This window comes from Pseudopipra pipra, chromosome 14 (assembly GCF_036250125.1).
Source record: "Pseudopipra pipra isolate bDixPip1 chromosome 14, bDixPip1.hap1, whole genome shotgun sequence".
Taxonomy (NCBI): domain Eukaryota; kingdom Metazoa; phylum Chordata; class Aves; order Passeriformes; family Pipridae; genus Pseudopipra; species Pseudopipra pipra.
This window is the reverse complement of record NC_087562.1, coordinates 19,125,475-19,152,889: the sequence shown is the minus strand read 5'-3', so window position 1 is coordinate 19,152,889 and position 27,415 is coordinate 19,125,475. Positions and strand designations below refer to the sequence as shown.

At 45.7% G+C, this 27,415-nt stretch overlaps 2 protein-coding genes across 6 annotated transcripts in view; one reads left to right on the top strand and one right to left on the bottom strand.

Annotated features, from left to right (window-relative positions):
• Nucleotides 1–83: 83 nt before the first annotated feature.
• LOC135422243 (uncharacterized) lies at nucleotides 84–18,899 on the bottom strand. Of its 4 annotated transcripts, none has more exons than XM_064671320.1 (2): nucleotides 18,501–18,892; nucleotides 84–7,837 (listed from the first exon to the last, which is right to left on the bottom strand). In XM_064671320.1, exon 2 carries the CDS (start codon nucleotides 5,630–5,632, stop codon nucleotides 4,628–4,630), a length of 1,005 nt encoding a protein of 334 aa, XP_064527390.1. In that variant the 5' UTR covers nucleotides 5,633–7,837; nucleotides 18,501–18,892; the 3' UTR covers nucleotides 84–4,627. The 4 variants fall into 4 exon arrangements, 1 of the variants encoding a protein (XP_064527390.1); XR_010434387.1 differs by lacking the exon at nucleotides 84–7,837 and adding an exon at nucleotides 7,858–9,427 and having other exon boundaries at nucleotides 18,501–18,899; XR_010434385.1 differs by lacking the exon at nucleotides 84–7,837 and adding an exon at nucleotides 9,508–9,801 and having other exon boundaries at nucleotides 18,501–18,899.
• Nucleotides 18,900–18,948: 49 nt separating this feature from the next.
• GARRE1 (granule associated Rac and RHOG effector 1) overlaps nucleotides 18,949–27,415 on the top strand; it is a 58,895-nt gene continuing 50,428 nt past the window's right edge. Inside the window, exon 1 of one of the 2 annotated variants that reach the window (XM_064671310.1) lies at nucleotides 18,949–19,049. The gene's annotated coding sequence lies outside the window, so the exon portion shown is untranslated. Of the gene's footprint in view, nucleotides 19,050–19,760; nucleotides 19,921–27,415 lie in introns of those variants that run through there. The other variant, XM_064671311.1, reaches the window with a different exon arrangement.

Below are 27,415 nucleotides of genomic sequence, written 5' to 3'. Positions count from 1 at the left end.
CGCGGGGGGATCCCCTCGGCCGCCAGACGGGAGGGAGGAGCGACCGCGGGGCCGTGAGGGGGCGAGGCGGCGGCAGGAGCTGGAGCCGGAGCCGGAGCCGCAGCCGCAGCCGGAGCCGCAGCCGCCCGCCTGCCCCGGCCCCCTCAGCGTTCGCAGCGGCCCCGGGGCTGCGGAGCCCTCAGGGTTGTACCCCCGGTGTGGGGAACGCGGTGTCCCCGTCGCGGCGCAGGGGCCGCGGTCTGTGCCGGGCCCTGCTCGTGCGGGGCTCGGTTACAAACGCTGCCCCCTCCGGGTATCGCTACCCCGGGGCGGACACGGCCGGGCCTGCGGGGCAGCGCTCGGGGGCGGCCCCAGCACCCGCCTCGGGCGGGGCCGCCGGGCACCCGCTGCACCTCCGGGGCAGGGGGGCCGCCCTGGGTGCCCTCATCCCTTCGTCCCTGCCCATGTCCCTGGGTGCCCCATCCCTGCCCATCTCCCTGGGTGCCCTCATCCATTCCTGCTGTCCTGTGTGTCCCATCCCTGCCTCCTCACCCTGCCGAGCCCTGGGCAGGCCAGCACAGGCAGGGCAGCAGCTGTGCCATCCTTCGGAGGCACAGAGCTGTTTGGGCATAAAGCAGACTGTTGTTCAAACATGAGTGTGGAAAGGAGCATGTCAAATTCCAGAGACTGCGCTCGGCAGCTTAGGGGAGTAAATCCCAGTGAAGTCATGTTTTAAGCACCTAAACCCCTTTATGGATCTGGGCCTGAACCAGAGTCACAGAGTGTGAACTTGACTCAGATCACGGAAATCAAAGCTCCACTCTTAAGCTGCAGAATCAGCATCTTGTTCCTTGTGCAAAACAGAACGTGTTTCATAATTGATCCTTAACAAAGGCCTTTCCACACCTCACTCGTTTCTATGGTTTGCCTTTTCAGACTTAAAATAACTGTGTAATAGGCCAAAGCCTTTTTCTTTAACAAAGTAAGTCCTAATCACTTGATACATTTTCCTTTTTTTTCCATTTTTGGAGGCCACTCTCAGCCAGGCCGGTCATAGGTTTGGGCAATTTCTAGAACAGAAAGCCCCTTCTCTCATGCCACCCAAATCTACCTGGTCATTCCCAACTGGATGTGGTTCCCTGCACACCTTCAGGGAAGGCAGGAAAATGAAACGACAAGTAAAAATGGAACTATGGAGTTGATTCCATATAGGAGCACACAAGTGCCCAGTAAGCCTTTATGAAAAAGTTTGGGTCATTGTGCACACTGACATGTCAGCTTTACACATTTTCCTTCCTTTTCAAGGCCTTTAGGATCAAACCCTCAATAATCCTAGATTTGTGTTCATAGTCAGGACCTGTAACCCAGGATGTGAAGTTCTTTAGCTTAAAAATTATCTCCTGTTAGAGAGAACAAATATCCTTTTTTAAAATGTTAACCTTGCTGACAGCATTTGATAGTCAGCCATGAAATGCTCCTGACTCACCTGATTTTACTCAAATCAGGGGAAATGGATTTCATTAAAATCTTACCACATCCCTACCAAACCCAGGGATCCCTTCCCCACATTTTTCCCTGAGTTTCTCTGCTGTCATTAGCAGTAATCACCGTTCTCAGAGCACCTTCACCTCTTCCCACTGCTCAGCTTCAAGCCACAGCTCTGCCACGTGTACAGACTTACACTCACCTCTCTTGCAGGTCCTCCCAGTGTTCCTGGTGTTTTCTTAAATGGTGATAATGTCTCAATTTTGCTTCAACTTCTCCACATTTATTATTTCAAAATTGGCAATTCCTGCCTTTCACTGAAAAACTTGGGTGGTACCTGAGCTGTTACTCTCTTCACGTTCAGGATTTCATGGCCCTGCTGAAAGGCCCTTCAATGATTCCTTTCTTAAATCCTCATTCATTACTAAACTTCTCTTTCCAGGACACCTCACTTTTCCACTTCCTTTCCAAACTACAGAACCACATTATAGCTCTGCAGCTTCTTACTGCTCTGATCGTGTGACTCGTGAATCTTGTAATTGTTCTTTTCCTTGTCACACAACATTTGAATCCCATGGCCCTGTGCAGCACAGCTGCCCAACTGTACCTCAGTCCAAGCTCCAGTTCAATTACAACTGAGACACAGGTCTCAATTTTGATTCCCCTTCCCTGTCTCATTTTATCATAGTCCTTGCACTGTTTGAATTGTCTCGAAATCCTCCAGATCCTAAACCTTGAAGATCTTCACATTTACCTGAAGCAACCCCGAAGTCAGCAGGACACATCACAGATCTATAAGAATTCTTCTCATGCTTCTCATCGTGTCTGTGCAAGAATGTATAGGCTCAGGTAATCAATAAGGTGATCAATAATGTATTGATTCTAGTTCACAGTAGGGACAAACTGTGACTGTAACACCACTGCCTTGCTACCAATTCTGCTTTCTAGGACACTGATTTGGTTACCCATAACTAACGTGCTTGCTGCTCACATAACATCAATTGCATTTACTTCCTTTCGTAACACTTTATTCTAAGATTTTGAGATGTTCTCTCTCATTTCATTAACCTTAAATTACACAAGTTATCTGCCATTCATGTTTTCTTTCCTTGGACTGCTTCCTTGGTAGCAGCACTTTCTTACTTCCTCTCTTCTTTCCCTGGAATGCTCAGAGTTCTAGAGTTCAAACTGTTCCTGCAGCAGACTATGCAAATTTTACAACAGATGAGCTATATCCAGGCCGGAGGAAATATATCCTGATTCTCATTTTTAAAGAGCACAGGACAAGGTTTGTAGCTGTTGCAGGAGTTGCTTGTCTCTCCATCAGCTGTGCAACAGCTGAGCATTACAGGGACAGCGAGGCCTTGTCCCCAGTGAAAGGAACAATTGATTCACTGCAGAGGGGAGAAGGAAGAGTTGGACCTGGGGGGTCAGCAGTTGAACCAGCTGTTTCTTTGGCAGCTCAGAGCTGTCAGACCAGTTCCCCTCAGGAAGAATTCTAAGGCAGCTCTAATGCAGATGGAAGAGACAATGTGAAGTCAAGGCAAACCCTTCCCTAAGGGAGGGCAGGCAGGATGGACACAGCAGTGCCTCAGCTCCTGCACAACAACCCCCGAAACACATTCCCAGTGCCAAAGGCCAAAGGCTGTCGCAGCGAGGGATAGCCCCCTTTGGGGTGAGAAAGGGCATTTCAGTGAAGGATATCCTGTGATTGATGGGGTCCATTCTGGGAGCAGTGGGGTACAATGGTGGATTTCTCATCTCACAAATGCCAGCCTCCATTAACAACAGCTGCACAATGACCTACTTAGAAAAAAGACAAGTGAAAATTCCATTTTGGAAGACAGCTGCCAAGAAATTAATATTTCCAAATTAATGTGGAGAGCCTGAATGCTACTGCCTCAGGCACTTATGCCAGAAAGGTTAAGTGGCACATTTAATAGATAATCTCTATGATTAATTTATCAGAAAGAACCAAGTGGCTAATTTCCCCTAATTGAAATTTTGTGGCATGATAAAAAATTTTCATATATAATTCCACTTCCATTTAAATCCATTGTACTAACTTACTATATGAAACCAAACAAAACTACAGTCTTGAATCCTGCTTTCATTTTCCACTAAGGAAACGAATCCCTTGTGTGGCCACAAAGAAATTAGTAGAATGGATTTCCCTGAGGACTGATAATAAAAAAAGGGATCAGACTTTCAAATCCAGTCCCAGGTTTCAAAGACAAAAAAGGGGCCAGATTTGCAGAGCTTCACAGCTTTTGGGTTTAGCAGGGAAACAAACCTGAGTGCGAGGTCACTATGGAGATCTGGGTGGACTGGAGCTCACTTGGAGCAGCACTTTGGGGGATAAAAGCCCAGAGCAACCTGAGGGCAGGTGACTGTGTCAGTGCACCAACTCTGAAATACCTGAGCTGACTGCCTACATCTACATTTTTAAGTATTTCTAATAAATTAAGTGTCCTACGTTTTTAAGAGCGGGATGGCTTGCAAGGAGAGGTCAATTTTTTATTCAGACTGGCCACATACAAATTCTTCTTGAGATGTGGCACAGAAAGAGCAAACTTTTTGCTAAGGATAGACAGGAAGAAATTGCTCTGGATTTAACTTTGCTAAGTAAATCAGTTAAACAATTTGAGGGGGAAAAAACAGGGTACCTGGCATCTGCAACAGTGGAGCAAACTTGAAAGGGAGAAGTAATACAGGTCTTATACAGAACAGAGAAGAGCACTTACCATTTCTTTTGGGCCATGAGGTGGAATGTGTGTGGAAAATGTCCAGGTATTGTAAAATCAGCGTCTCCATTATATCCGTGTTTTTCCTGCCGTCATTTTTGTTCCTGGGCTTGCCTTTTCAAAATACTTTTCAAGTCTCTCTTGACGGTCAGGTCAGCAATCACAGGTGGTGCTCACTTTGGTTAAGGCTCCCACTGCTAATTCTTTGTGTGCTGTGCTGCTTGTCTATGGGAATTAATTCCTGTATGCAGCAATTGTTTGATTCTAGTGACCATGTGGTTCATATAGTCCAAAGTCTAATGAACTTTGGTTCATTAGATAAAACAAAATTTCAGCACATGCAGGTTTAGGAAATGTGGATATTGATGGATCCTGTGCAGATCTACACCTCGAACCCACTCTACAGATACCTGGCAGTCCTAAACTGCTGCAGGACACCTCAGTGTGGCAGCGCTGAGAAAGTGCCCCCTGCGCGGCTGTCTGAGGGTTCCTGCTGAGTCACCGGGGGGACTCCACACGCCCCATCCCAGGTCTTGCACCACAGCTTTTGTACCAAAGAGCGCAGCTGTCGGTTCCTGATACGTGAACATGTCTTGGCTAGAAAGTACCGCTGGGTTTTTATGTGTCGCAGGTTTCACAGGTTTTAAAACTCGCGCAGAGAAATTCTGCAGGTTGCACACCCTTCCCTTTCCCCGCGGATGGGTGCGGGGATTTGTAAAAATTCCTGCCCGGTCTCGGCAGGCTTTGCCCTGGAAGCAGCCTGGGGCTGGAGCAGGGTGTGAGCCATGGGAGCAGAGCTGGAGCCCCAGGCCCGCGGTCCGGCCCAGCAGCGCCTGAAATGGGAGCTGCCAGCGGGAATCGGCCACTGCGAAGCGGTGCGGGAGCACACGAGTGCGGAGTGCGGGATGCGGGAGTGCGGGAATGCAGAGGGGCGGGATGCAGGAATGCAGAGGTGCGGGCTGCGGGAGTGCAGAGGTGCGGGATGCAGGAATGCAGAGGTGCGGGCTGCGGGAGTGCGGGAATGCAGAGTGCGGGATGGGGAGTGCGGGCTGCCGGGGGTGCGGCAGCGCGGTGCCGATGGTGCCGATGGTGCCGATGGTGCCGATGATGGTGCCGATGGTGCCGATGGTGCCGATGGTGCCGATGGTGCCGATGGTGCCGATGGTGCCGATGGTGCCGCTGCTTTGCCGATGGCGGCCGAGAGGTGGCGGCCCCGCACCGAGGATTGGGCTCCTGCGGGAGGGCCCGGGGCCCGTCCGGCCCGGCCCCGGCCTGTCCTGCCCCACACTGCCTTGTCCTCGTCCCTCCCTACACCTTGCCTTGTACTTCCCTCCCCTGCCCTGTCCCCGTCCTGTCCTTCCCCACACCTGCCCTGCCCCTGCCCCGGGAGTTGCCCGGCGGTCCCGAGCAGGAACTCGGAACATCCCGGCTCTGCTGTTCGCCCCCGGGGCGGTGCTTTGGCCCCAGCTTTCTGAAAAAAATATATTTAAGGTGATGCAAACCTTTACCTTTCTGCAGAAGAGCCAACAGTGTCTCTGTTCTTTCCTTGAACATCCTTGAACATTCCTCAAATCTTCAAATCCTTAGAGCACTGCCTGGCTTCTTAGCTATCAAATTTGGGCTCCCAAATATCCAGGCTGCATTAACATCCTGCTTTGGGTACTACTGCAGTTGTTCAGTCTCTCCCAAAGTTGTTCCTGCTCCTTTTGGGCTAACTTGATGGGAGATCCATGGAGTTCACTAGTGCATGAGCAGTTAACATCTCTGTAAATACCTGACAGGGAACACACATGGGAGGGAACCCCAATCTCATTCTTCCTGAAGAACCCAGTATTTCCATGCCTCAGCTACCAGCCCACAAGATGAGTGCAACGCTAATACTTTACATCAATGGTAATGAGTTAATTAACATTTCTTAAGGTCCTGAAACCTCAGATTAATAGTGCTCTGGAGTATAAAGACATAATATTATTTCATTGAGCATTTGTCATTTAAAAAGCTCTATGCCTAAAGCTTTAATCAAACTCTGTAAGATGAGAGCAATTTCCTATTTGTCACACTTGGGTCTCTGGTCTCTGCTAAGATGCATGTGTAGTTAAACCACAGATTTCCTTGGAGAGGAGCAAGGGTACTGCCGTTTATATGGTCAAGGAAGGCAAATCCAACAGCAGAATCCTACACTTGAGAGAGGTCTATAGCTCTTGTAAGAGCTATTTTTGGAAGATGTATTTCGTGAATTTACAAATTGTGATATTATATCACTTCTATTAGCACAGAAAAGTATCTCCTCTTCAGTTGTTTTGCTAAAGCTCCCAAGTCTTAATGTCTCTAAAATATCCTTTTTTCTAACAAAGACTGCTATTTTTTTTAGATGAAACAATTACTGGCTACCAGATTTAAATCTGTTTTGGCAGCATAGGAATACATTCATCTGGGCTACAACTCCTCTCTACACAATGGATTTTAACCACTGTGTAGGAAATAAATTTACAATTTACCCTTATGTTATGTCAGAAAGCAAGGGTATTGTTTTGAATAATAAGCAAACAACCATGATTTTTCAGTAGTGTCCCCTGCTACACAAGTCAGAGCTTTTAATGGTGGTCAAGAAGACTTACTTCACTAGAACAAAATGACTTCAGATATGTATGTGTGACTGGAGGCTAAAATTTCATGGTCAATTAGCAATTGTGGCACAGACATTAATACAGGAAATGCTGAGACCTCAACGACTCCAACAGCAGCAAGGCAGGCCCAGCAAGAGCTGCTGAGAAGTGACACTGTGGAGCATCAGGGTGCTCACCTGCACTCCAGAGAGTGTCTGTGCAGAAATCCTTCTCTTTTCCAAAAAACCCCAACATACAGCAGGAGTTTTTCATTCCAGCCCCATCCTATGGCTCAGCACAGTGCCAAGCAGTGAGGGTGGGAGTGCTCCTTCCCAGGGCAGCCTGGATGGCTCCCTGCAATCATCCCCCTGAACAGAACACTCTGAGCACACCCGTCCTCCTCCTGGGTCCTGGCAGGCCAGCTGTGTGCAGAAGGCTTTCTTTGTGTAATCAGCACTGATCACACAATTCAGGTAAAGTCCTTCACAAGTATTTTTAGACATTACACACAAACTCCACCTCTTGCAATTCACAAGCAGAGAGGCTGAAATAAGATTTTTACTCTGGAAGGTGTTTGGGAGAAAAGCAATGGGGCTTCCTCTGATTTTTATACCATGTTTGTTTTACAATTTCAATACAGATCTCTCTGTTTACTAGTTGTCAGCCTGGCCCATTGACTATTAAAAGTTACTATTGCTGACTTCAATATGAAAATTAATAGAAATTCAGGAAGCACAATCAATGATTCTGCTCCTGCTGCAATGGCCAGGAAGCTGACTCTGCCCTACCTGCATTAGTGGTGTCACAGGGGCAACACAAACCAGCAGGAAAAGCACTAGATCTTTTTTTCATACAGAGGGATAGCAAAGTTGTTAAATTACACGTCCTCTTTGCCTGTATCCACAGTAAGAGCACTTGCCAAGTTCCCAGAGGAATTCCTTGCCCAAGCCTGGTTTGCAGGTCTGTGATCCAGCCCTCCTGGTCTCTTGTTTTCCCAAGGGGAGGCCATCAGTTAGGGAAATTCTGCTGAAAACAATGGGAAATTCATTTTGATGTTAATTGAATTATGTCAGTTCCCATAACTATTACTTTTTCAGGTAATTGGTATATTTATTATCTGTTGTGCTAGCACTAAATATTAATTATTATAATTATGTGTAATTATATACATATTACACACAGTACTTATTTTGCACATATACTATATAATAGAGAGTAAAGGTCTTAAAACACCATATTGAGATAAAATGCTACATCTTTCCTGAATAAAAGTACTTTTCTCAATGGAAATGGTTTAATACAGACATTTAAGTTACTTTAGTTTTTAGAAAAATAACTTTTTTGCAGTCATAGGGCCTGATCTCCTCCTGTTAAATTTAACACAAAGATTGCTGCTCATCTTCAAAGCAGCACAACTAAGCTCTTGGAATATATTCCTTAAAATACACTTAATGTTTCTCATGGCTGCAGTGAATAGAGCACGTGTGAGGATCAGGAATCTGCAGTATCCAGTAGGAGGTGACTGTAACTGTTTGGATCATGTGCATATTAATTCCAACTCCTGGCACATTCCCTGGGTGGGAGTTTCGCACACAAGGCGAGTCCCCAGTGGGAGGCAAAGGCAGTTTTAAGTATTACCCACGTGCAGTTCTTGGCAGGTGACCCACTAAAGCAGAGTTTTGAGCCTTGTGCCTTGCACTGCTGTCATTTCTGGGACTAGTTTCCTGCTGGGAATGTAACCCCCATCACGGGAGTAAGCAGGGATGTGCCACTGCATCTGCTACAAAGCTGCCTAAAAATACCCCCCAAGTGGACAATGCCATGTGGTGTTCTAGGGACACAAACCAGGCTGTCAGCAAAGATTAATGATTGTTCAGCTACATGCCAAGCACATCTCAGAGTCTTAAAAAACCACAAACAATCATTTGATATTCTGTTATACACGTAATCTCTCAAGATTTATTATCATTGCTATTTAACGAATTTGCATCAGTGAAAGCATAATAAGAACATCTCATCCAAGTTTACATTGTAAGAAACGAGCCCATCTTGCATCTTGTTTCAGTTTAAGGAAGTTCTCTGGAAATGTAGATTTTGTTCTAGAAGATGCTTCCCTTCAGGCTGACATTTTTCCCTGTGCAGATCAGATGAGCCTGATTCTTTTGCCAGTATCTCTCCTTAAAATCCCAGTTCTGCAGACTGAATCTTTCAACAAGAGCTACATGTTACTGTTCTCTCTACAGATGCTGTTTGAAATACCTGCCTGTATTTTCTTGCTCGTGTCTATTATCAGACTCCTTGATTTAAAAGGTATGGTCAGAGGGCACAAATTACTACAATGCAAATAAGTGCAGGTTCTTAAATCACAGACACAACTTTGTACCTCATCCTTCCTGGTGCCATCCAATTTGCAGAGGGTAAACTCTCCAGATCTTTGCATTTTTGAGGTTTTCAAATTCCTATTGAATAGGATTTTGAAGATATTTACAAATATTATTATTAATTCATAAATGGCTGACCTTGAAGTCCTACCTTTATTTTATGTAAAACAGGAGTGTGATTAGACACAGAATGGAATCATAGTAACTGCAGGTCCTGGGCCTTCAATGAGAGCTGTGTGTAAATGGATCTCAATGTAAGATCAGCACCATGATTTTTTAAAAATCATTCAGAAAAAACACGACTGAAGCTAATGGGCTTTAAATATATTTTGTTACTGTTACTGTATTTGTGGCTGAAAATCCCCAAATTACATGTACACCATGGTACAGCCAGAGGAAAGAGCTTTACAAAGATTTCTGTTTATATATTTTGAGAAAAATGATTACAGACTCTTAAAAACATAGGTTATAAAACCACTACAGATTGAACTTCATTCTCATTATGTACTGTGCTGGTCTGCCAGTTCTGCACACACAGAAACCATGAGAGAGACTGTTCCAAAGTCTTATGAGCTTGTTTTTCTCAGGAAACCACCATTCCAAGAACTGTAAGATGAAGAAAAACATGAAGTTGCAATCAGAAGGCCTAAATTAGCAACTCTGAAGACTGTCAGTATGTTTTGTAATCCACAGGAGGAGAAAACCACAAGTGCTGTTAGGGACAAGTGTGTCTAATATCCAAATCTGACATTTCTGTAACCATCCATCACTGGGATCACCACCCATACACAGCCAAGAGTTTGTTACTTTAACACAGGGGACAAGCTCACATGTTTGTGGGCAATTATTCCAGGAAACAGCAAATCATGTCACCTCAACAATTCCACAGATTCTTTCTTCTCTAGAAAAAATATTGAGTAGATTGGGGGATACCTGTGCATATTGCACATTTTAATTTAAGAACACGATAAGAGAAGTTTTTCACTACTTTTATGATTATCTACTGATTAGAGTTTTTATTTCCTACATGACTATGCACTTCAATCTCTTTTACTCTCCTTTTTCTTTTGTGCTAAACCAAACATTTGCCAACTCCATCACCATGGCTGAAATAGTTTCCCATTAAAAAGGAACAAGAGCATCCTACTATTTATTGCCTTCTCATCTCCCAGGTTGGAATTACAATCATCCCTGAGATGTGCATACAGTGTGTTGACACTCAAGACCACTATGAAAGCTTAACTTTGCAAGATCTATATCATATAATTTCCTCACTGTAACTCTTGGAATTCCAAAAGAAAACCAACATATGCAAAATCCAACAACAGAAAACAACTTATATGGCCTAAGATCACTTTACTACTCCCTTATCTTTCAGTAACTGTTGGCTTGCTGTTGTGTGCCTAAAAGGATCCAAAATACACATATTTGAGTTATAGTATCTTGATCATCAGGTTGAACTGAAAAAAAGATGCACCTGTAGGTTCTGTTTATCTGCTTCTCTGTATTATTTAGCAGTGCACACACAGAGGGAACACCTTTCTTCCCCTCAAACCTCAGCTGTCCCACGCTGACAGATCCAACTCACAGCAGAGCTGCATAATTCACATGTGCACTTCTGCTGGGACTGAGGGTTTGTTCCCTGCCTCTCCCACCAGGGAGAACCGTGATCTCATAGTCTGATACAGACTTGGGAGCTTTGCCTACCTCCTTTTACAATACTGCCATTGACTGGATGTCCTGCCAAAGGGCTGGAGCCACAGTCATTGATCTCAGCAAAGCCACACACCATTTACACCGAGAGATGAACCAGGATCCTTGGGGCCAAAGGACAGCAGAGAGGTTTGCATGTGCCTCTGGAAACAAGAAACTGAGACGGTACAGAGAGCACCACTCACTGTTCACAGGCATTGAAAGGTGATGAAGGATCTAAATACTGTGGAATGCCAGAGAAATAACCTCTGGTAGCCCCTGATCTTCAACTGAGGGATTTCTGGGCTGTAAAAAAGCCAACAGTAGAGTGAACTATAAACCCTGGGAGATCTGCTTCTGCATCCCTGGCACGTGTCCAGCAGTGCAGGATATTTGCACCCAATAACCCAGGCAGTTGTGCACCATTTCCACTGAGGAAGCTTAAAGAGCAAGTAAACAAACAAAAAATTACTGGGCAGTGTATCAACAACTTTAGTGATGAGAGAGTGAGCTGCTCAAACCTGATGTCAGGTGTATCAAGGAGAACCCAGCCCAGGGGGTGGGCCACAATGGAAGCAAACCATACACACTCTTGGCAGCAGTTACCCAGAAAGTATGAAAGCACCAGGAGCTGACTAAACAAATCAGGAACCTGAAACCAGCCAGTGAGCTCAGCTATGCTGGTTTTCCTGCTGGAGCCAGAGGAAAGTGGTGCTCAGCCAACCAAGCACTGGGAGCTGCTCCGGTCCCTCGGAAAACACACCACCCTGGGCTGCCAAGCTTTAGTAGATAAGTGCCACTCTTCCCTGTCAACATCCTGAATATCTTCCCAAGCGTAGGACAGACAGGTGGCCAAAGCTCCAGCATGGCCAAGGACTAGCTCATAGGCATCTCACATTTCATGATGTCACCAGGAGACCTGGCCTGCTTTGCACAGGACACTCAAAAGGCTCCGTGTGGAGGGGCACAGAAGAGTCATTTCTGAAGGAAGCTTTGTCAGTCTCATATCTTGTGGATTCCTGCCTTCCTGTAGGCCAGTAACTTCAGTCTCAATCTCAGGCATATACTGATATATGATACACAGTGAAACACTTCAGGAATCAATGAAGAAACCCTAGAAAAAAGGTAGTTCAATACTAGTCAGGCCTGCACGAGATCACAGCTTTATCCACTACACTTTTCTGTGTGTTACCAAGTAATTCAGCAAAGTTTTGTCCACGAGATACTGACTTACATGTTTCTCTGTTACCCATCTGTTCAACCTACTTTCGTAATTCCATGTCCTCCATTACAAAATTACCCCTTATTTGGCAGTTTCCTAAAATACAAAAAAATCTTTACAGGCAAAAGGTAGTGACAGCACCATTAAGGCAGCTGAAATTTAGTTGCCTTTGTTACAGTGCCCTAACAGAAACTAAGGCAATGCAATAGCAGTTGCTATCCAGTCCCCCTGCAACAATCCTGTGTTGCAGGAACTACCACATGGAAATTCTTTAAAACTATCATTTAGGCTTCTTTCCAGACTACTTTAAATATTTATATATATTTATAAACATATATGATTTTTTGGTGTATTTATATAAACGTAAGTTAAAATAAATTAAAATAAGAATTTCATGTCCAATATGAGACACCAAAAAAGTCAAATTCTGTTATCTGAAACATATATAACACCTTAATGCAATCAGTTGGACAAGGTCAAACAAGCACAACATCATTTGGCAGGTAGCCCCTAATTTCTAACACTTCGTAGAAGGGACATTATTTTTCTATACCTGTTTATAAATGTTCTAGAATTAATTCTAAATTTTGTTTCACTTCTTCTGAAAGAGTATTTAGACTCTATAACATTAGAAGTTCTCAATATGCTATTAATAAGCTGGGTCAGCTACACAGAATTACATTTTACTCTTTGTCACAATCTTACAGTGGCATCTACTTAAATGCTATACTCTTTCCTAAGTAAAAAAAAAATTCAGTCTGGTTCTCATTCCCACATTTACAGCATGTCTGTTTTAAACAATAATCTAAGTTCTACTATGACCAAATGTCAACAGTTCTTTTGTCTTACAAATATTGTCTCTCAGCACCTCCACATTTGATGCATACCTTGAACACTTTTAAGCCAACTGCTATTGCCTTGCTAATAATTCATTATCACTTACTACTCATCAGAATAAATTTTTTAACTACAAAACTTCTCCAGTACTGAGATGGCCATGTAAACCATTTTACCACAGCTGGCTGAGAAGTACATTTTTGTGGTTTTGCAAGCTGATTCCCTTTCGTGAAAAGTTTTCAAGAAAACAAGCAAAATGAGATCCCAGACATCTGAATCACCAGACAGTAAAAATAAATTATATATATATTTAAGTATTTGACTTCCTAAAGCAAAAATACGAACTGCCAGTGACCCCCTTGTGTGTGCAGTCAGAGCACCCCATTCCTGGGCCCAGCCAGCTGGTTGCAACAGGTAAAACATTTAATTCAGTCCAGTCAGTGAGTCCAGTCCTTCACTTCAGCCCAACTGGAAGTCGTTTTTTCAAGCAGAACAGCAATTAAAAAACAAACACATCTCCTTCATCTCTGGACTAGGGACACTGACCTTATAAATATCTGAAATTCTTCCACTGCCTGCAAACAAAAATGGACTGCAGGCAGCCATGATCATATGTCACCCTGACAAAACATTCTTACTCCTTGGCTACTTTTTGGAAAGGTTATTTGCTGTCAATCAAGTGACAAGTTCTGCTTATAATAATGGTGATGACATCAGACCTGTAGAAGAGAAGATTAGTATGGGGAGTCTAAATATATAAACCAGAAGGTCATGGGACACATCCAATGTCAGTTGGAGTCAATGGCCTCCATTCAGTTTGATCAAAACTGGATCCATGGAGGATTAAGAGGTTCATATATATATATATATATATATTTATTTTCCCTATAGCCAGTATGGTTTGCAGCCTAGGATTTTTTAAGGTGACCTGGATCTCTGATATGTCTGACAAGAAAAGGTGCTCGTCCCTATTTTTATTTTTAGGTGCCCATATATAGTCAGTCCTGTTCATCCTTTCCTAAGTGGGACTGGCCCTGTGGAGGTAACGGGCAGGAATTGTTCCAACCAGCAGGCTGGGGGCTCTGCCCACACACTGCTTTTGCCATTTGGTGGTGTTTACAAAGCCACTGGGCAAGAGGCCAGCTCGTGTTTTAAGCCTCAGGTTGGACACAATGGTTGGTCAGTGTGTTGAGGCCTATAAAGCACAAGTCAGCAGCTTTTCCTGTCGGGCAGCAAATAACTAAATTTCATTTGTCTCAAATGGGATTTTAGTTGTCCAGGGCTGCAGGACAAAGGGACTGTTCCCCCCCCCGCCCCGACAGCTGGACTGGATGATTTGTGAAATGTATTTTTAGAAGTCCTATTTGCCTACATGTATGCCTGCATTGTCAAACATCCAGGCAGCAAGAGGGGTCAGGCTTAGAGCCACGAGGGCTGTGACATACTGTACAAACTGTACCACACTGCTCCATCTAACCCTGCATTTCCATCCCTGCTCCCCCCAACTCACAGATACAGCCCAAACATCAGTGCAACACTCCTGCTGTTCTCCCTGCACTTCCCCATGCTGTCAGGACAGCATTCACAGTAATTAGTAACCACAAGGGGAAATCACTGCTGATACAATAGGACATTAGTGCTCCAGCCTGTTTTCCAAAATCACCCTGATTTTCCCCATATTTCCTTTTCCTAAACATACCTCTACTTGATTAACAGAAACAAACTCTTGTAAATTAGCTTTTTCCTTTAACAAGACAACACACTCTAGTGGGATTTTATTACTAACATTGATCCTCCTAATCTTATCCCACACCTTGCTGACTGGCATATCCTCATTAACATCTGCTCATGGCTATTGTGCCAGGGCTGCTTTTTTCCCAAGCTAATGATTTCTTCCTCCTACAGCCTATGACATCCAGTTGCACTCCTAATACATTTCAAAGCTGGTTTCCTATCTCTAAACAACATTGTTACATTTTTTGTTTAAACAGTGCACTGATTTCCTTCCCTTCCTATTCAATGTAGGTCTTTTGACATATATGTAACATCAATGGGAAAATCATAAATATAACTGAATACATTTATTCTATGCTGATTTACATAGGACTTTACTAAACAGTTATTACCATCTTTCATAACAGTTAGAACTCACAAAATAAAAATAAAATATTCAGATAAATATTGCATTTATGCCTTCAAGAAAATAATTTTAATGTACAATGTCACAATGGATATCTACACTCCATATTTTCTAGTCCTGAAAAGTTTCCTCTTTATTCTGCATTGGTTATTACACCCTCTGTTGAACTGCATGTTTTCATGTCCTGTTCATATTAGGAAGTGTGAACTTCCTATTTATTTCACAGTCTGTCTAAAATTGCTGCCATCTGGTAAGACATATTAGCTTTAAGGCTGAGATTCTTACCAGTCTTTTGTGCCTTTATGCTCTTAATCTATAAACTTCATCTGTAGGAAATTTCAAATGAAATGTCTGATCTTCAGAGACAGTTATGTGTTAAAAGTTGTTATACAGCACTGTAAAAAACCCCCTATAATGATATGTAAATAAATCAAGCAAGTCAAAATAAAAAATACACTTATTGCTGTAGCTCCACTGTTAGTGTTGACAGAACCAAATCCTGCACAGCTCCACTGAATACAACTAAATCACCAGGAGAACAAAATAGGAGCAGATTTGGACACCTTCAGGTGGTGTGAAAGGACATGCTCATGCCTTGTACTGACCCGTAAGTCTGGTTTGTAGAACAGATTTGTGCCTGGGAATATGCTTCTGGCAGCGTGGCCTGTGTAGTTTTGGGATCTTTTGGTGAAATTGCAGAGACTTGGACAGATCCGAGAGCTGGGAATCACCAACCATGGGGAGCTCAACAAGGGGAAAGTGCTGGATTCTGCCCCTGGGATGGGGCAACCCCGGATGGACGGACAGACTGGGAATGAGAGGCTGGAGAGCAGAGCTGGGAAAGGGCCCTGGGGGTCCTGGTGGTGCCAGTTGTCCCTGAGTCAGCAGTGCCCTGGCAGCCAGGAGGGACATCCCTGTCTTGGGGCACCAGGGAGGGGATTGTCCCACTCTGCTCTGCCCTGGGGGGGCCTCACCTCAACATTGGGGCAGTTTGGGGGGACACAGTGGAGGGAAGGGATTGAGCCATTGGAGAGTGTCCAAAGGAGGGACACGGAGATGGGGAAGGGCCTTGATTGGAAGGTGTGTGAGGACACTGAGGGCACTTGGTGTGTTCAGCTGGAGCAGAGGAGACTGAGGGGAGACCTCAGTGCAGTTCCAATTCCTGGGCAGGGGCAGAGGAGGGGCAGGGACTGAGCTCTGCTCTGGGGGGACCAGGGACAGCAGCCAGGGAATGGCTGGAGCTGTGTCAGGGCAGGCTCAGGTTGGATCTCAGCCAAAGGTTCTTCCCCCAGAGGCTGGTTGGGCACTGCCCAGGCTCCCCAGGGCAGTGGGCACAGCCCCAAGGCTGCCAGAGCTCCAGGAGGGTTTGGATGATCCTCTGGGGCACAGGGGGTCACTCTGGGGATGGGTCTGTGCAGGGCCAGGGGTTGGACTGGATGGTCCTTGTGGGTCCCTTCCAACTCAGCACATCCTGTGACTGTGAACTGCATGTTGGTAAAACACAGAGTATGACAGAAGGAGCTGTGGTGGGTGGCCACCAGCTGTGCAATGTCATTGCCAGCTGTTCACCAGGGCAGGAGGTGGTTGTGATCCTGAAGTACTGTATCACAGCCAAGAACTGCAAGGTGGCTTGGAGAGGAGAGGGTTTCTGGACAGCAGAACGGTTCTCAGGTGGGAAATGTCAACAGCTCACCAGAGCTCAGACTTCTTTTGGGACAGGCCTGGAGTGGACAGGCCACATGACTCAAGTGTGAGTGGCAATGTTTGCCTTAGTACCTCCTGATGGTTTCCTTCTTCCTCCAACAGCCCCAGCACTGCTCTGGGTGACACAGCCCCAGCACTGCTCTGGGTGACACGGCCCCAGCACTGCTCTGGGTGACACAGCCCCAGCACTGCTCTGGGTGACACAGCCCAGCACTGCTCTGGGTGACACAGCCCCAGCACTGCTCTGGGTGACACAGCCCAGCACTGCTCTGGGTGACACAGCCCCAGCACTGCTCTGGGTGACACGGCCTCAGCACAAGACCAACTCGAGCTCCTCCAGAGCCAGTCACAGCTAAGAAGCTCCAGACTGGCCACTCTGCTTCCCACAGCCAGGGAATATAAGTATCCCAAAAAAGATATGTCTGTCTCTGTGTGTTAACATCTCTCTCTTCATTCCTTAAAAAAAACCCCAAACCCCAAACCCAAACCAACACAAAAACAAGAGGCATTTTGTGGGCTTTTTTTTTTTTTTTTTTCTTTTAAGGTCTAGCCTCAAAATCTGGCCTGGGAGGAAGGAAAATCCATCCCAGTATTTTATTTTCTCTTTCCCTTCCTCTTCAGGGTCCTTTTGACTTCCTTTACACTCAGTTTTTCCACTTCCTACCTAGACCTCCCTTCCAATCAAAACCTTGTTGAAACCTTATCAGAGTCATTATCTTTTTTAAAAATCAATATTTCCTCTACCTTTTAGTTAAAAGCAGGAAAAAAAAGAAAAAAGTTACCATTTCCAGCCCTTTATACTATACAGTATATAGTATTCCAGTACAAGAATACTCTAACACCTCTCTCTCTCTCTCTCTCTCTCTCAGGAGCCAACAATATGACAGCCTTCTGTTCCCTTGTGTCTTTCCAAGTATTTCCCAGGTATCTCTTAATTTGAGGACTAAATTTACTAGGAAGAGACACACTTAGCAGACATGCAAGAATCAGGAGAGTTCAGAGGGAGGCACTGATGAGAAGCCCAGTCTGCCAGCAACCATCTGTTCCAGAGAGGGAAACAAAGCCACAGATTGCTCCCAGGCAGCTCCCCGCAGACACTACTTGAGGACTATTTCTAGTTTGTGGCTGGAAGGTGTGCAATAAATTGACAATTTCACTTCTTCCCACAGAGTTTTCTGATTAGCAGCACTGAAATTACTGTTATTTTCACTTTATGAGTATCGTATCCAAGTGTGTGGGTTTGGGTTTTTTTGAGGGGGGAACTAGAGCCAGATGATTGGATGCTGAGCCCTGTAGGCAAAATTTTTGCTTGCATATATTCCAACAATTTTAACTACTCTTCTACTACTACACATTACCTTATTTTCTAACTTCTACCAGACACTTCTGTACATTTAAAATGTTTGTTCCATGTAAAATATAAGATTCTAAATAAGCCCTGTAAATAAAAACCAATCACTTTTTACTAAGAAAGACAGGATTAACAGAAGACTATTTCCATGGAAAGAGGATCTGAATACACATCATACTGCACAGCAAACTTTTCTGTATAAAATCTGCATTAAGCCTGAGAAATAACATCGAACCAGTTTAAACTGGCACAGCAAAGCCATCACAGACCAGGCCTATTTCTGAACAACTCCTAAAGCTGGCAGCACCATGACAGTCACGTCCAAGGGATCCATTTGAGATAATGTTTGTGCATTTTACCTAATTCCCAAATAAATCCATGGAGCAGCAGCGTTCCATCCTGCAGCTTGCCCAGCGGGTGGCTCTGGATGGAGGAGGAACAACAGAGAACTTCGCAGGTGCCGCCGGGGATCTCCATTTCCATTTCCAGAGGCTCTCCTGAGGCAGGACCGCAAAACAGCACAATGAGAAACCTCAAAATTTTAAGCACATATAAAACATTCGCTCATTATTCCTTCCCCTTCTCCCGTGCCAGGCCGCCCCGCGGACTCTTTCCCCCGCGCTCCCCTCACGGCCGGGCCCGTCCCTGGCGGTCCGTGTGACCCCTCCCGGGACCGCCCAAAGCCCCCTCTGCGGATCCCCCGGGCCCGGCTCCCCCGGTCCCCCCTCGCCGCCGTCCCCGTCCCCTCTGCCCTCAGCCCGCCCTCCGCCGGCACCGCCCGCTCCCGCCCTCCCCTTCCCGCTGTCACTCGCGGCTCCGCCCGCCCCTCTCCGGCCCCTCCCCGGCCCCGGCGGAGCCGCCGCCGTTTCCGGAGCGCTCGGCGCGGGGCCCGGGGCTGTCGCGGGCAGGTGAGTGAGCGCCGCGCCGACCCCGCCGAGCCCCGGGCCCGGCCCGGCCCCGCCGCCCCTCCCCGGCCCCGCCGCTCCCCGCCGCTCCCCGCCGCCCTGCCGGCGGGCCCGGCCGTGCGGGGCTCCGGGCTGGCGCGTTCGGCGGTGCCGCCGCTCCGCCCTCCCCGGGCGCCGCGGGGACGGGGCGCGGAGGGCGGCGGGGAGCGGCGGCCGCCCGGGGCAGCGCCTGGGCCGCTCGGGGGGCGGCGGCAGCGGCGGGGCCGGGGGAGCCCCGGCCGGGGGGAGGCAGGGCGGCCGTGCCCGGGGCTGTGGCCGCGCTGCCCCGGCGGGGCCGGGCCGGCTGTGGCGGCGGGGGCAGCCCGGGGCGGTGTCGGGGGCAGCCCGGGGCGGTGTCGGGGGCAGCCCGGGGCGGTGTCGGGGGCAGCCCGGGGCGGTGTCGCGGCCGCCCCCCGTGCCCGCCGCCGTGCCCCGTGTGCGGGCAGCCCGGGCAGCGCGGCGGGGCCGGGACTGCGCCTGCGGGAATTCCTGCGCACCTTCCCGATCCACAGGGACCCGGCCCCGCCGCCCCCCGGCCCCGGGGCGGCCCCGCCGTGCGGCCTCCGGGCGGTGCCGGCCGGACCTCCCCGGGCAGGGCGGCCCCGGCCGGGCCCCCCCGCGCCCCCGGCCCCGCAGCGCGGCCCGCACAGACTGTTCACCTGATGCGAGCTGGAAGTGCCGCTTGTGGTTGCCGAGCCTTATGCTGTGTGCATATGGTAGCTGCCAGCAGAAGAGGATAACGCGTTTTGGGCTGTAGCTTAAAACTTTACTGATGTTCCTTTGCCTCTCCCTGCTCCAGGGGTTTTGTCGTGTGAGCGGAGAGGAAGTGGTGCAGGTACGTGTTTGTCAGGTGGATGTCGGCTTGGGAATTTGAAAGCGGTTGGAGGATCTTGTTTGTTTGCTTTATGAGCGATTATAAACGTTATTGCAGGTATAAATCGGCCATTGTTGTTATCGCTGCTGTTTTTATGGAGGAGCAGGTGTCGGAGTGTCTGAAGAGCAGGTACCCCAGTGCCCTGTAACCACAGTGTGTTTCAGTGGGTCATCCAGTGGTTCGGGGGCACACACGGCTGGTTCCCAAAATGTCACTGCGCGTGGAACCGCCGCGGTGGCTGGTGGACAACCTCAAACCTAGAGACTGTGGATTTTCAGGTTACTGTTGCTCGCTGTTTCTCTCAGCCCAGTGCTCTGGGCAAAGAGGCGGTGGTGCTCTTGAGGAACTGTTTTTGTTTTCTGTGGGCGATGGGCGGCCGAGCTCCCCTTCCCTCACCTCGCTGAGGTATGTGGTGTGTGTCGGTGGCTCCCGGCCACATGGAGGTTTTGGTATGCAGCTCATGGGATCAGCAGTGTTGGCCAGTTTGGGTATGTGCACAGGTGCTATTTGTGTATCGTGGGTATCAACATGATTTTGCACTTGGCTGGAGTCTTCTACCCGGCAACGTTTCTAGAGAAGATAAGCTGGGCCCTTCTGTAAGGAATGGCTGATTTTCCAAGTTCAAGACTTGCACGAGGTTTTTCTTTCTACCTTTATTTTCTGTTTTGTACTTTTCTTCCTAGAAGGACTCTGTAAGTATTTAATCTGTCGTTGGGAAGAAGGTGTTTCAGGGCAACGTGAGTGTTTCTGGTGCTTTGTGGAACCTTTGAGGTGTGAGTAACCAGGCTGGAAGCAGCACAGAGCCACTGCTTTCCACGAATTTTGTGGTGCTGCTTCCTAGGTCAGTGTAAGGCAGAAACCCTTCCAGTGGCATTTCTCGTCCTGAATCAGGAGTTACTCAGGGCACTTAGGAAACTAGAAATAATGCATACAGGGAATGTTTTTCTGGTTGAATGTCTGTTCTTGAGACTCTGAAATTTGATTAACATGTAAATAGTCCCTCATAAAAAATAATAATGAATATATCTGCAACAAACATTTAAAAGAGAAGTGGAGGTTTCTTCTTGGGCCTCAACTTGGATTTTATGACTTGGATCTTAAATTTCTGTGGATCTGCTGTCTCCACCTCGAGAGCTTTATTTCTCTCTTCTTCCCACTATTATCTTTCAACACCTCTTCTTCCTCAGCATACAAATGATAGCCAGTCTTTTTTTTTTTTTTTTGCAGCAAAACAATTGTGTTTTTCTGTCCTGTAAGGTGTAAGTAAGCTTTCCTTTATACCTGGCACTGACAGTCATTTTGAGTGCTGCCACTTGACACAACCCTGTTTTGAGTAGTGAGAGGCAAGAGAAATTGTGCTGCTGCTTTTGTTTATGTAGTAGTACTGGAATAGGAAAAGACTTGTTCTTGGTACAATGAATGCTGGTACACCAGAAATCCTGCTAATGATAGTGATTAATGGGTGCTGCTCAAAATAGCTATCGCTGCTGATATGACTAATTGTGCTGTGTGAAAGGAGCTCCTTTATTCCCAGTGATCTCAAGGTGTTTCTACAGCTCTGGAGAAGTGCCTGGTCTGTGCAGGCAGATAACTACACGCTGAGGTGCAGGACTTTCAGGGAAGTATGGCAGCTCTCTCAGGAGCTGGATGTGCTGCAGAACCACTTGAGGCTGGAAATGAAGAACATTTTCTTGTGGTTACTGTAGGTAGATAGAATATTATTACTGTTATTGGGTGTCAGCCAGCGCAACACCCTACATGTTTCAAACAATGCCAGGGTATTGTTAGTGGCTACAGAAAGGGTTTATATCATACATGAAAGATGACATTTCCAGCAGCATGGGTAACCTCATCACAGAGCCCTGTGCTGGGGCTGGCTCTGAGGGCAACGGGCTCTGCTGGGCCCGACAAAGTCTGTGTGGTGCTGCTCCTCCTGGAGCTCGGTGCTGTGTCTGGATTAGTGTTTCTTACCCTTCCTCGGCCTTTGGGCAACAGCAGTGGATCAGTAACATGCTGCAGGCAATCTCATGCTCCCTAGGCCTTATCACATTCCAGGTTCTGGGTAGATTTTTTATGTGTTGTGGCTGAAAGCAATGCTGGAAACGTATATGGGGACTGTGGATCTACACTAGAGGAGGTGCTGTGCCTTGATACCTGTGAAATCTGAAATTTTGGCTGGTAGGATGAAAAAAATATTCTGAAAGTTAAGTAGAATTTGTAAAGATGGGCTCCAAACTCACAGAGAAGAAGCTTGAAGTTGTGTTTCTTGTGCCCCTGGCTTGGTGTGGGTATCTTCTCTTCTGCTGTTTGTGTACCTTGAGATGATGTTATGGCAGGGGGGGTTTGTCCCTTCTGCCCTCAAAGAAACTCTTTAAGATGTGGGGTGAGGGCAATAGGACACATTCAATTCACAAATACTGCTTTGCAGGTTAATTGCTGTTAATTAATTGGTCTGATATGATTCCAGTCTTGTAGTGTTCTGTGAATAAACCATTTTGATCCCATCCTAGAATTTTGTTGAAACAGTGATTAAAACAAGGGGGAAAAAAAAGATTATTTTTTTTCTAAATGAAACTTCAAAATTAAAATTACAGCTGGTGTTAATGAGGTGTGTTTCACTTTGAAGTGCTCTAATGTGACAAGACAAATTATTTTGAGAACTGTGGTCTTGAAATATCAATCTTGCCTTACCCTGCTGTAATTAATGAAGATTAGTGTGTTGATTACTTAAGATAAGTTTGGGGGGATTGATCTGTGTGATTCTAAGGTCATAAACTTTGCATGAGGCAAACTGGAACAACCTTGGAGTAAAAGAGACAGGGGTGTGCGTATGTGTGTGAGAAACAGCAGACCAGAAGGTTTAGAAATGCTGGTTAAGCTTTGAAGAATGAAAGAAAAGGGCTGCAAAGGGGAGTGCAAAGAACTCCAGGTATGACTGGGGCAATCCTGAGATGTCTGTGAGGGAAGCTCAGTGTGGGTGGGTCTGAGGTGGGAGGAACTGAGGCTCTGTGAGGCTTTCAGGCATCTTCAAGAGCCTGTGCAGCACGTCAGGCATTTTTCCAGCTGTGAATTGCATTCCATCCTTGGGACATTGGCTTCAGTCTGGTGATAACACACAGCAGCTTATCCAGGTCAAGTCTGGAGTGTTATACTCTAGGGCTTGGCTCTGAAGAACCACTTTCACAAAGGAAATAAATATTCTTCGTCTAAGGAAAGCCCTCATATGAGAACAGATAGCACTAGGGCATGGAATTTTTGCTGTATGAGCTAAAAAACAAACAAAAAACTTTTGCTGTAAAGTAAGTGCCTGTGTTTTAGGGTCCCATCAGAGAAACTAATTCCTTAGGAGACATCTTTACAATACTTCTCTTAAATGTCACCAACTCCTGCTTGTGTTTCTAGTGAAATTTTCTCCCTGAAATGACTGATGCATATTTTCTGGTTTAGGCCAGCTGGATTTTCATTGTCTTACAACAGAGCTGTAGTCCTTTGTGGTCTTCTGTTGCTTGATTTCCTAACAGTTCTCTGCTTTTTCAAGTCGTTGGGGGTTTTGGGTCAGTGTGGCTCTGTTTTGTTTTATGGAGTCATGTTTCAGTGGGGTACTTGTCAGGCTCCAGTGTTTTCTGATAAGCATTTCTTTACAATAGCATTGCAAAAGACAGATTCTCTGGAAAATTTCAACAGGAAAATTCTTCCACCACCTTGTCGGTCACTCCTCGTCAGGCTGAGATATTCTGGTTTTGTTGTTTCCTGGCACTACAGGTGTGTAGGTTAGAATGCTGTAAGGGAACACATCAACTGGCTGTTTAATGATGGTATTTTAGGTGTGATTCTTGTTTGGTTGTACACTCAAAGTTGACATTTAAATGGTGCTGTCCAATTACAGACAATTCCTCTCAGGCTCTGTGCAGTGTACTCTGCAATCCGGGAACGGAGCAAATCTCAAACAGTTTCTGAAAATAAGAGAAAGTTTGTTTCCCTTGATAAAAATAATAATGTTGAGCTTTGGTTCTTTAATGCTTTATTCTAGCACATTTTGGGAACTTTAAAGCAGTGTATGGAATGTGTTGTAGAGGAGAGGGTAGTGTGGGAGAAGAGCAGGAAGAAGGGACTGAGAGGGACTTTTTTTCCACTTCCTTCTTTCTCCCCGGGCATCCCTAGTGTGATTCATTCATGTGAGGGTTATCTCCCAAGGAAATACATCTTTAATCTTGTCAGTGAGTGTGTGTTTTTAGTTTCCCAAGTAGATTACCTGACTGTCATAACTGGTATGTTTGTGAGTTTCTGGATCGTGTTGGGAATTCCTCTGGACTTACTGGGGTAAAATTAGATCCTTTGAAGTGTGTCCACGTGATCTGTCTGATACCAGAATATTCAGAACAATGTTCCTGGTATTTTTTAATGAAAGTTGAACTTCCTGCTCTTCTGTACATATTACAGAACTTGGCTAATTGTGCCTTAGAAGAACAGTTTGAGTCCAAGCACAAGAACTTCCCTGGAGAAAGATAAAGCACCTGAATGTCTACAGCTCATATTCCAGAAAAATCTGGAGATCTTTTAAAGTGTTGCTTCCTAAGTGTCTAAGTACAAGGTAATAATTTTAAAAGTTCCTTAAAAATACTTGAAGCTGGCAATGTCATCCTGAAGAAACTGGACACTCTTTTTTATGGCCCAGCATGTAACAAATGCTGAAAAGCAGAGAAAGCTGTAGTGACTAGGAAGGACAGACACAGAAACACTCTCCTACTTGAAAGCCTTCTTGTGTGTGCATCCTCACAGCTTGAGTGAAGGACTGGGGAAGCACAGGGGAAGGATCACACTGGGGAAACACAGGGGAAGGATCACACTGGGGAAACGTGATTCTGTGCCAGACTCCAAAAGATTTGAGGAACATAACCTCTTTCTGTTGAGTATTTCAAAATTTTTCTCAGAATGCTGTTTGCAAGTCTTGCACCAGAGGGTACTGTATTATGTGGAAGGAGGAAGAATACAAGGAGGAAGAGGCTACCTAGAAATGTCCTCCTTCCAGTTCTGTGTGTTCTTCTGCAGGGTAACTCCAGTGTAGAATGAGTTGGTCGTCTCTGAACGCTCAGAAGAAACCATGATTGTCAAATGAAGGTCCAAATGAATGCAGGTTTTCATCATTTGTTAAATGTGTTTACTTAAAAGATGGGAAGAGCCTGAGGAGAGGGGATTTTTTGGCAGGAGGGCAGAATGACAACACTGCCTGTTGTTGAGTGCTCTGCAATTCTTTGTCCAAGCAGTTGAAGGCCAGGTGGTGGAGAACAGTGGTAACTAGAACTATGGAAAGACATTCATGAGTGCATGTTTCATAGCTCCAGAATAAACTTTATTTAGCTTCTTACCAAAGACATAGTTGGGTATTTGTGGGGTTTTTGGCTGAACAACACAGTTTGCAAATATGTAAATAATAAGCTAATAAGAAATACCCTTTTTTCTGCGTGAGAGGAGTATTTGCAAGCAGATGATGCAACCAAGAAATTGAATATGAAGATGAAAAATGGGGTCTACTGCTAAATATATGCACGTATTGTTTAGAAAAAACAAAAGCTTTCATTAATGAAATAGGCAGAAGAGCATGAATAAACTGTGTACAGTTTGGTAGCGCTCAAGTTTTGGTTTAGTGAGTTCAGCTCTGAGGAGTGCAGGTGAAATCCAGGCTGCTGGGTTGCTGCTGTTGTTGGCAGGAGAGCAGAGGAGTGAGTGGGTACTTGTACACTCCTTACCTACAGAGAGCAGCCCGGGTGTACTTTACTAACCCCCAGTGCAGGACAAACAGATTGCCTTTGTGCCAGTGTAGATACACATGCTCTGACAGAACCAAGCTTAAGGCTCTGCTGGTCTTACAACTTGCACTTCTTTTTTTAGCTGTTTTTGAAGAGAAGTTGCTGAAGTTTATGTATAGAAGAGCAGGGTAGGTTAATTAAAAATTAAATTTCCGAAATTAATGCAAGTATATGTGGACTTCTAACACCATGGCTTATTTTTCTTAAGAAACTTCCATGCTGGTGAAAACTGTATGGAGTCCTGGAAGGAAATGCCAGTTATTAGAACAAAACTCTGGGGGAAAAAAAAGAGCACATTATAGCAGCATATTGTTATTTGGAATATGCTTGGTTCTGTGTTAAAATGTTGGAAAAGTCTTTACTCAAAGAATTTCCAGTCTTTCTGTCTGTCTTGTATTGCTTTCAGAAAGAGAATGAAAACATTTTCTCTCAAGCAATCCGATTAGATCTCATAATAAACTTCTTTGTCTAAACATTGCAATAATTTCCAGGGCAACAGATTGTGATGTTGAATTCAGCACTTTGACCTCATTTCAGGTCCAAAGAGGAGCGAGCATTGTAAAGTTTTAGGCAAGTTATTACGAAATAACTTGGTAATTAGCAAATTCTGTATAAAATTTGGCCACGAATTTAGCACAGGTCTGTTCACAGGTTCTTCTTAGCAAAGGTATTCTGCAGATCCAGGTTAAATGTTACCTTTCACGTAAACCACTGTTTCAAGTTTAAGACTAAATATTGGGTCATGGCACACATATGGTCTAGTTTGGCAGTCTTTGGTCAGGTGCACTGAGAGCTTTACCCCTGTGGAAAAGTGGCACATCCAACCTGTGCTATTTTGAAGTTAATCTGTTGCTTGGTTTAGTGGTCAGAAAAGATCCTGCTCTGGTGAAGTGAATCCATTGCTCTGCAGATGTTGCTGAACGTGAAATCTGTTGCAAACCACTAATGATACATTTTCTGTTTTTGTATAGGAATGTTACATTTTTGTGGTGATGGATTGGTATGATAGATTAAATCTGTAGTTGACACACAAGATTTAGGGAAAGTTTTTTGGGTAAAGTGCATTTTCTTCCTTTGAAGATGGAGCAGGAAAAGAGTTTTTGTTTGGGTTTTGTTTTTCTTTTTTCCATCTTAGTTTCTGGAATGGTTGGGTTTCAGGAGGTTTCATTAGGATTGTCTGATGCAGTCAGACAAATGAATAACAGACCACGAATTGCTCTGTGATTGTGCTTCCCCTGAACAGGGGTTAGAAGATGAAAGCTCTTCTCTTTCCATATCACGGTGATCACGAGGTCCCTTTCCATCATGGATATTGTCCTTCAGGCATCAGGAGGGGTTTGGTTGGTGCTGGCCAGGTGTCAGGGAGTTACTGCTCCAAACCCTTTCCTGGTGTGTTTGATTGTGGACATTTCTGGAGGATGTTCTTTAACCAGACACCTTGGGCTGACCACGGGCTGTGTGGGTTCCTGTGGGTGGCAGAGGGTATGGCTGAAGAGCTCCTCTGGCTTTAAAGGTACAACAGATGAAGTTTAATTTGGTCTTAAACAGCTGCACAGAATTTGTTGCTTGTGCAATGCAGTGATGTGGGGCTTTGGTGTTTTTTAAACTAAACTTCTCAGTCGGTTTCTGAGGAAATGTCTGTAAATCAG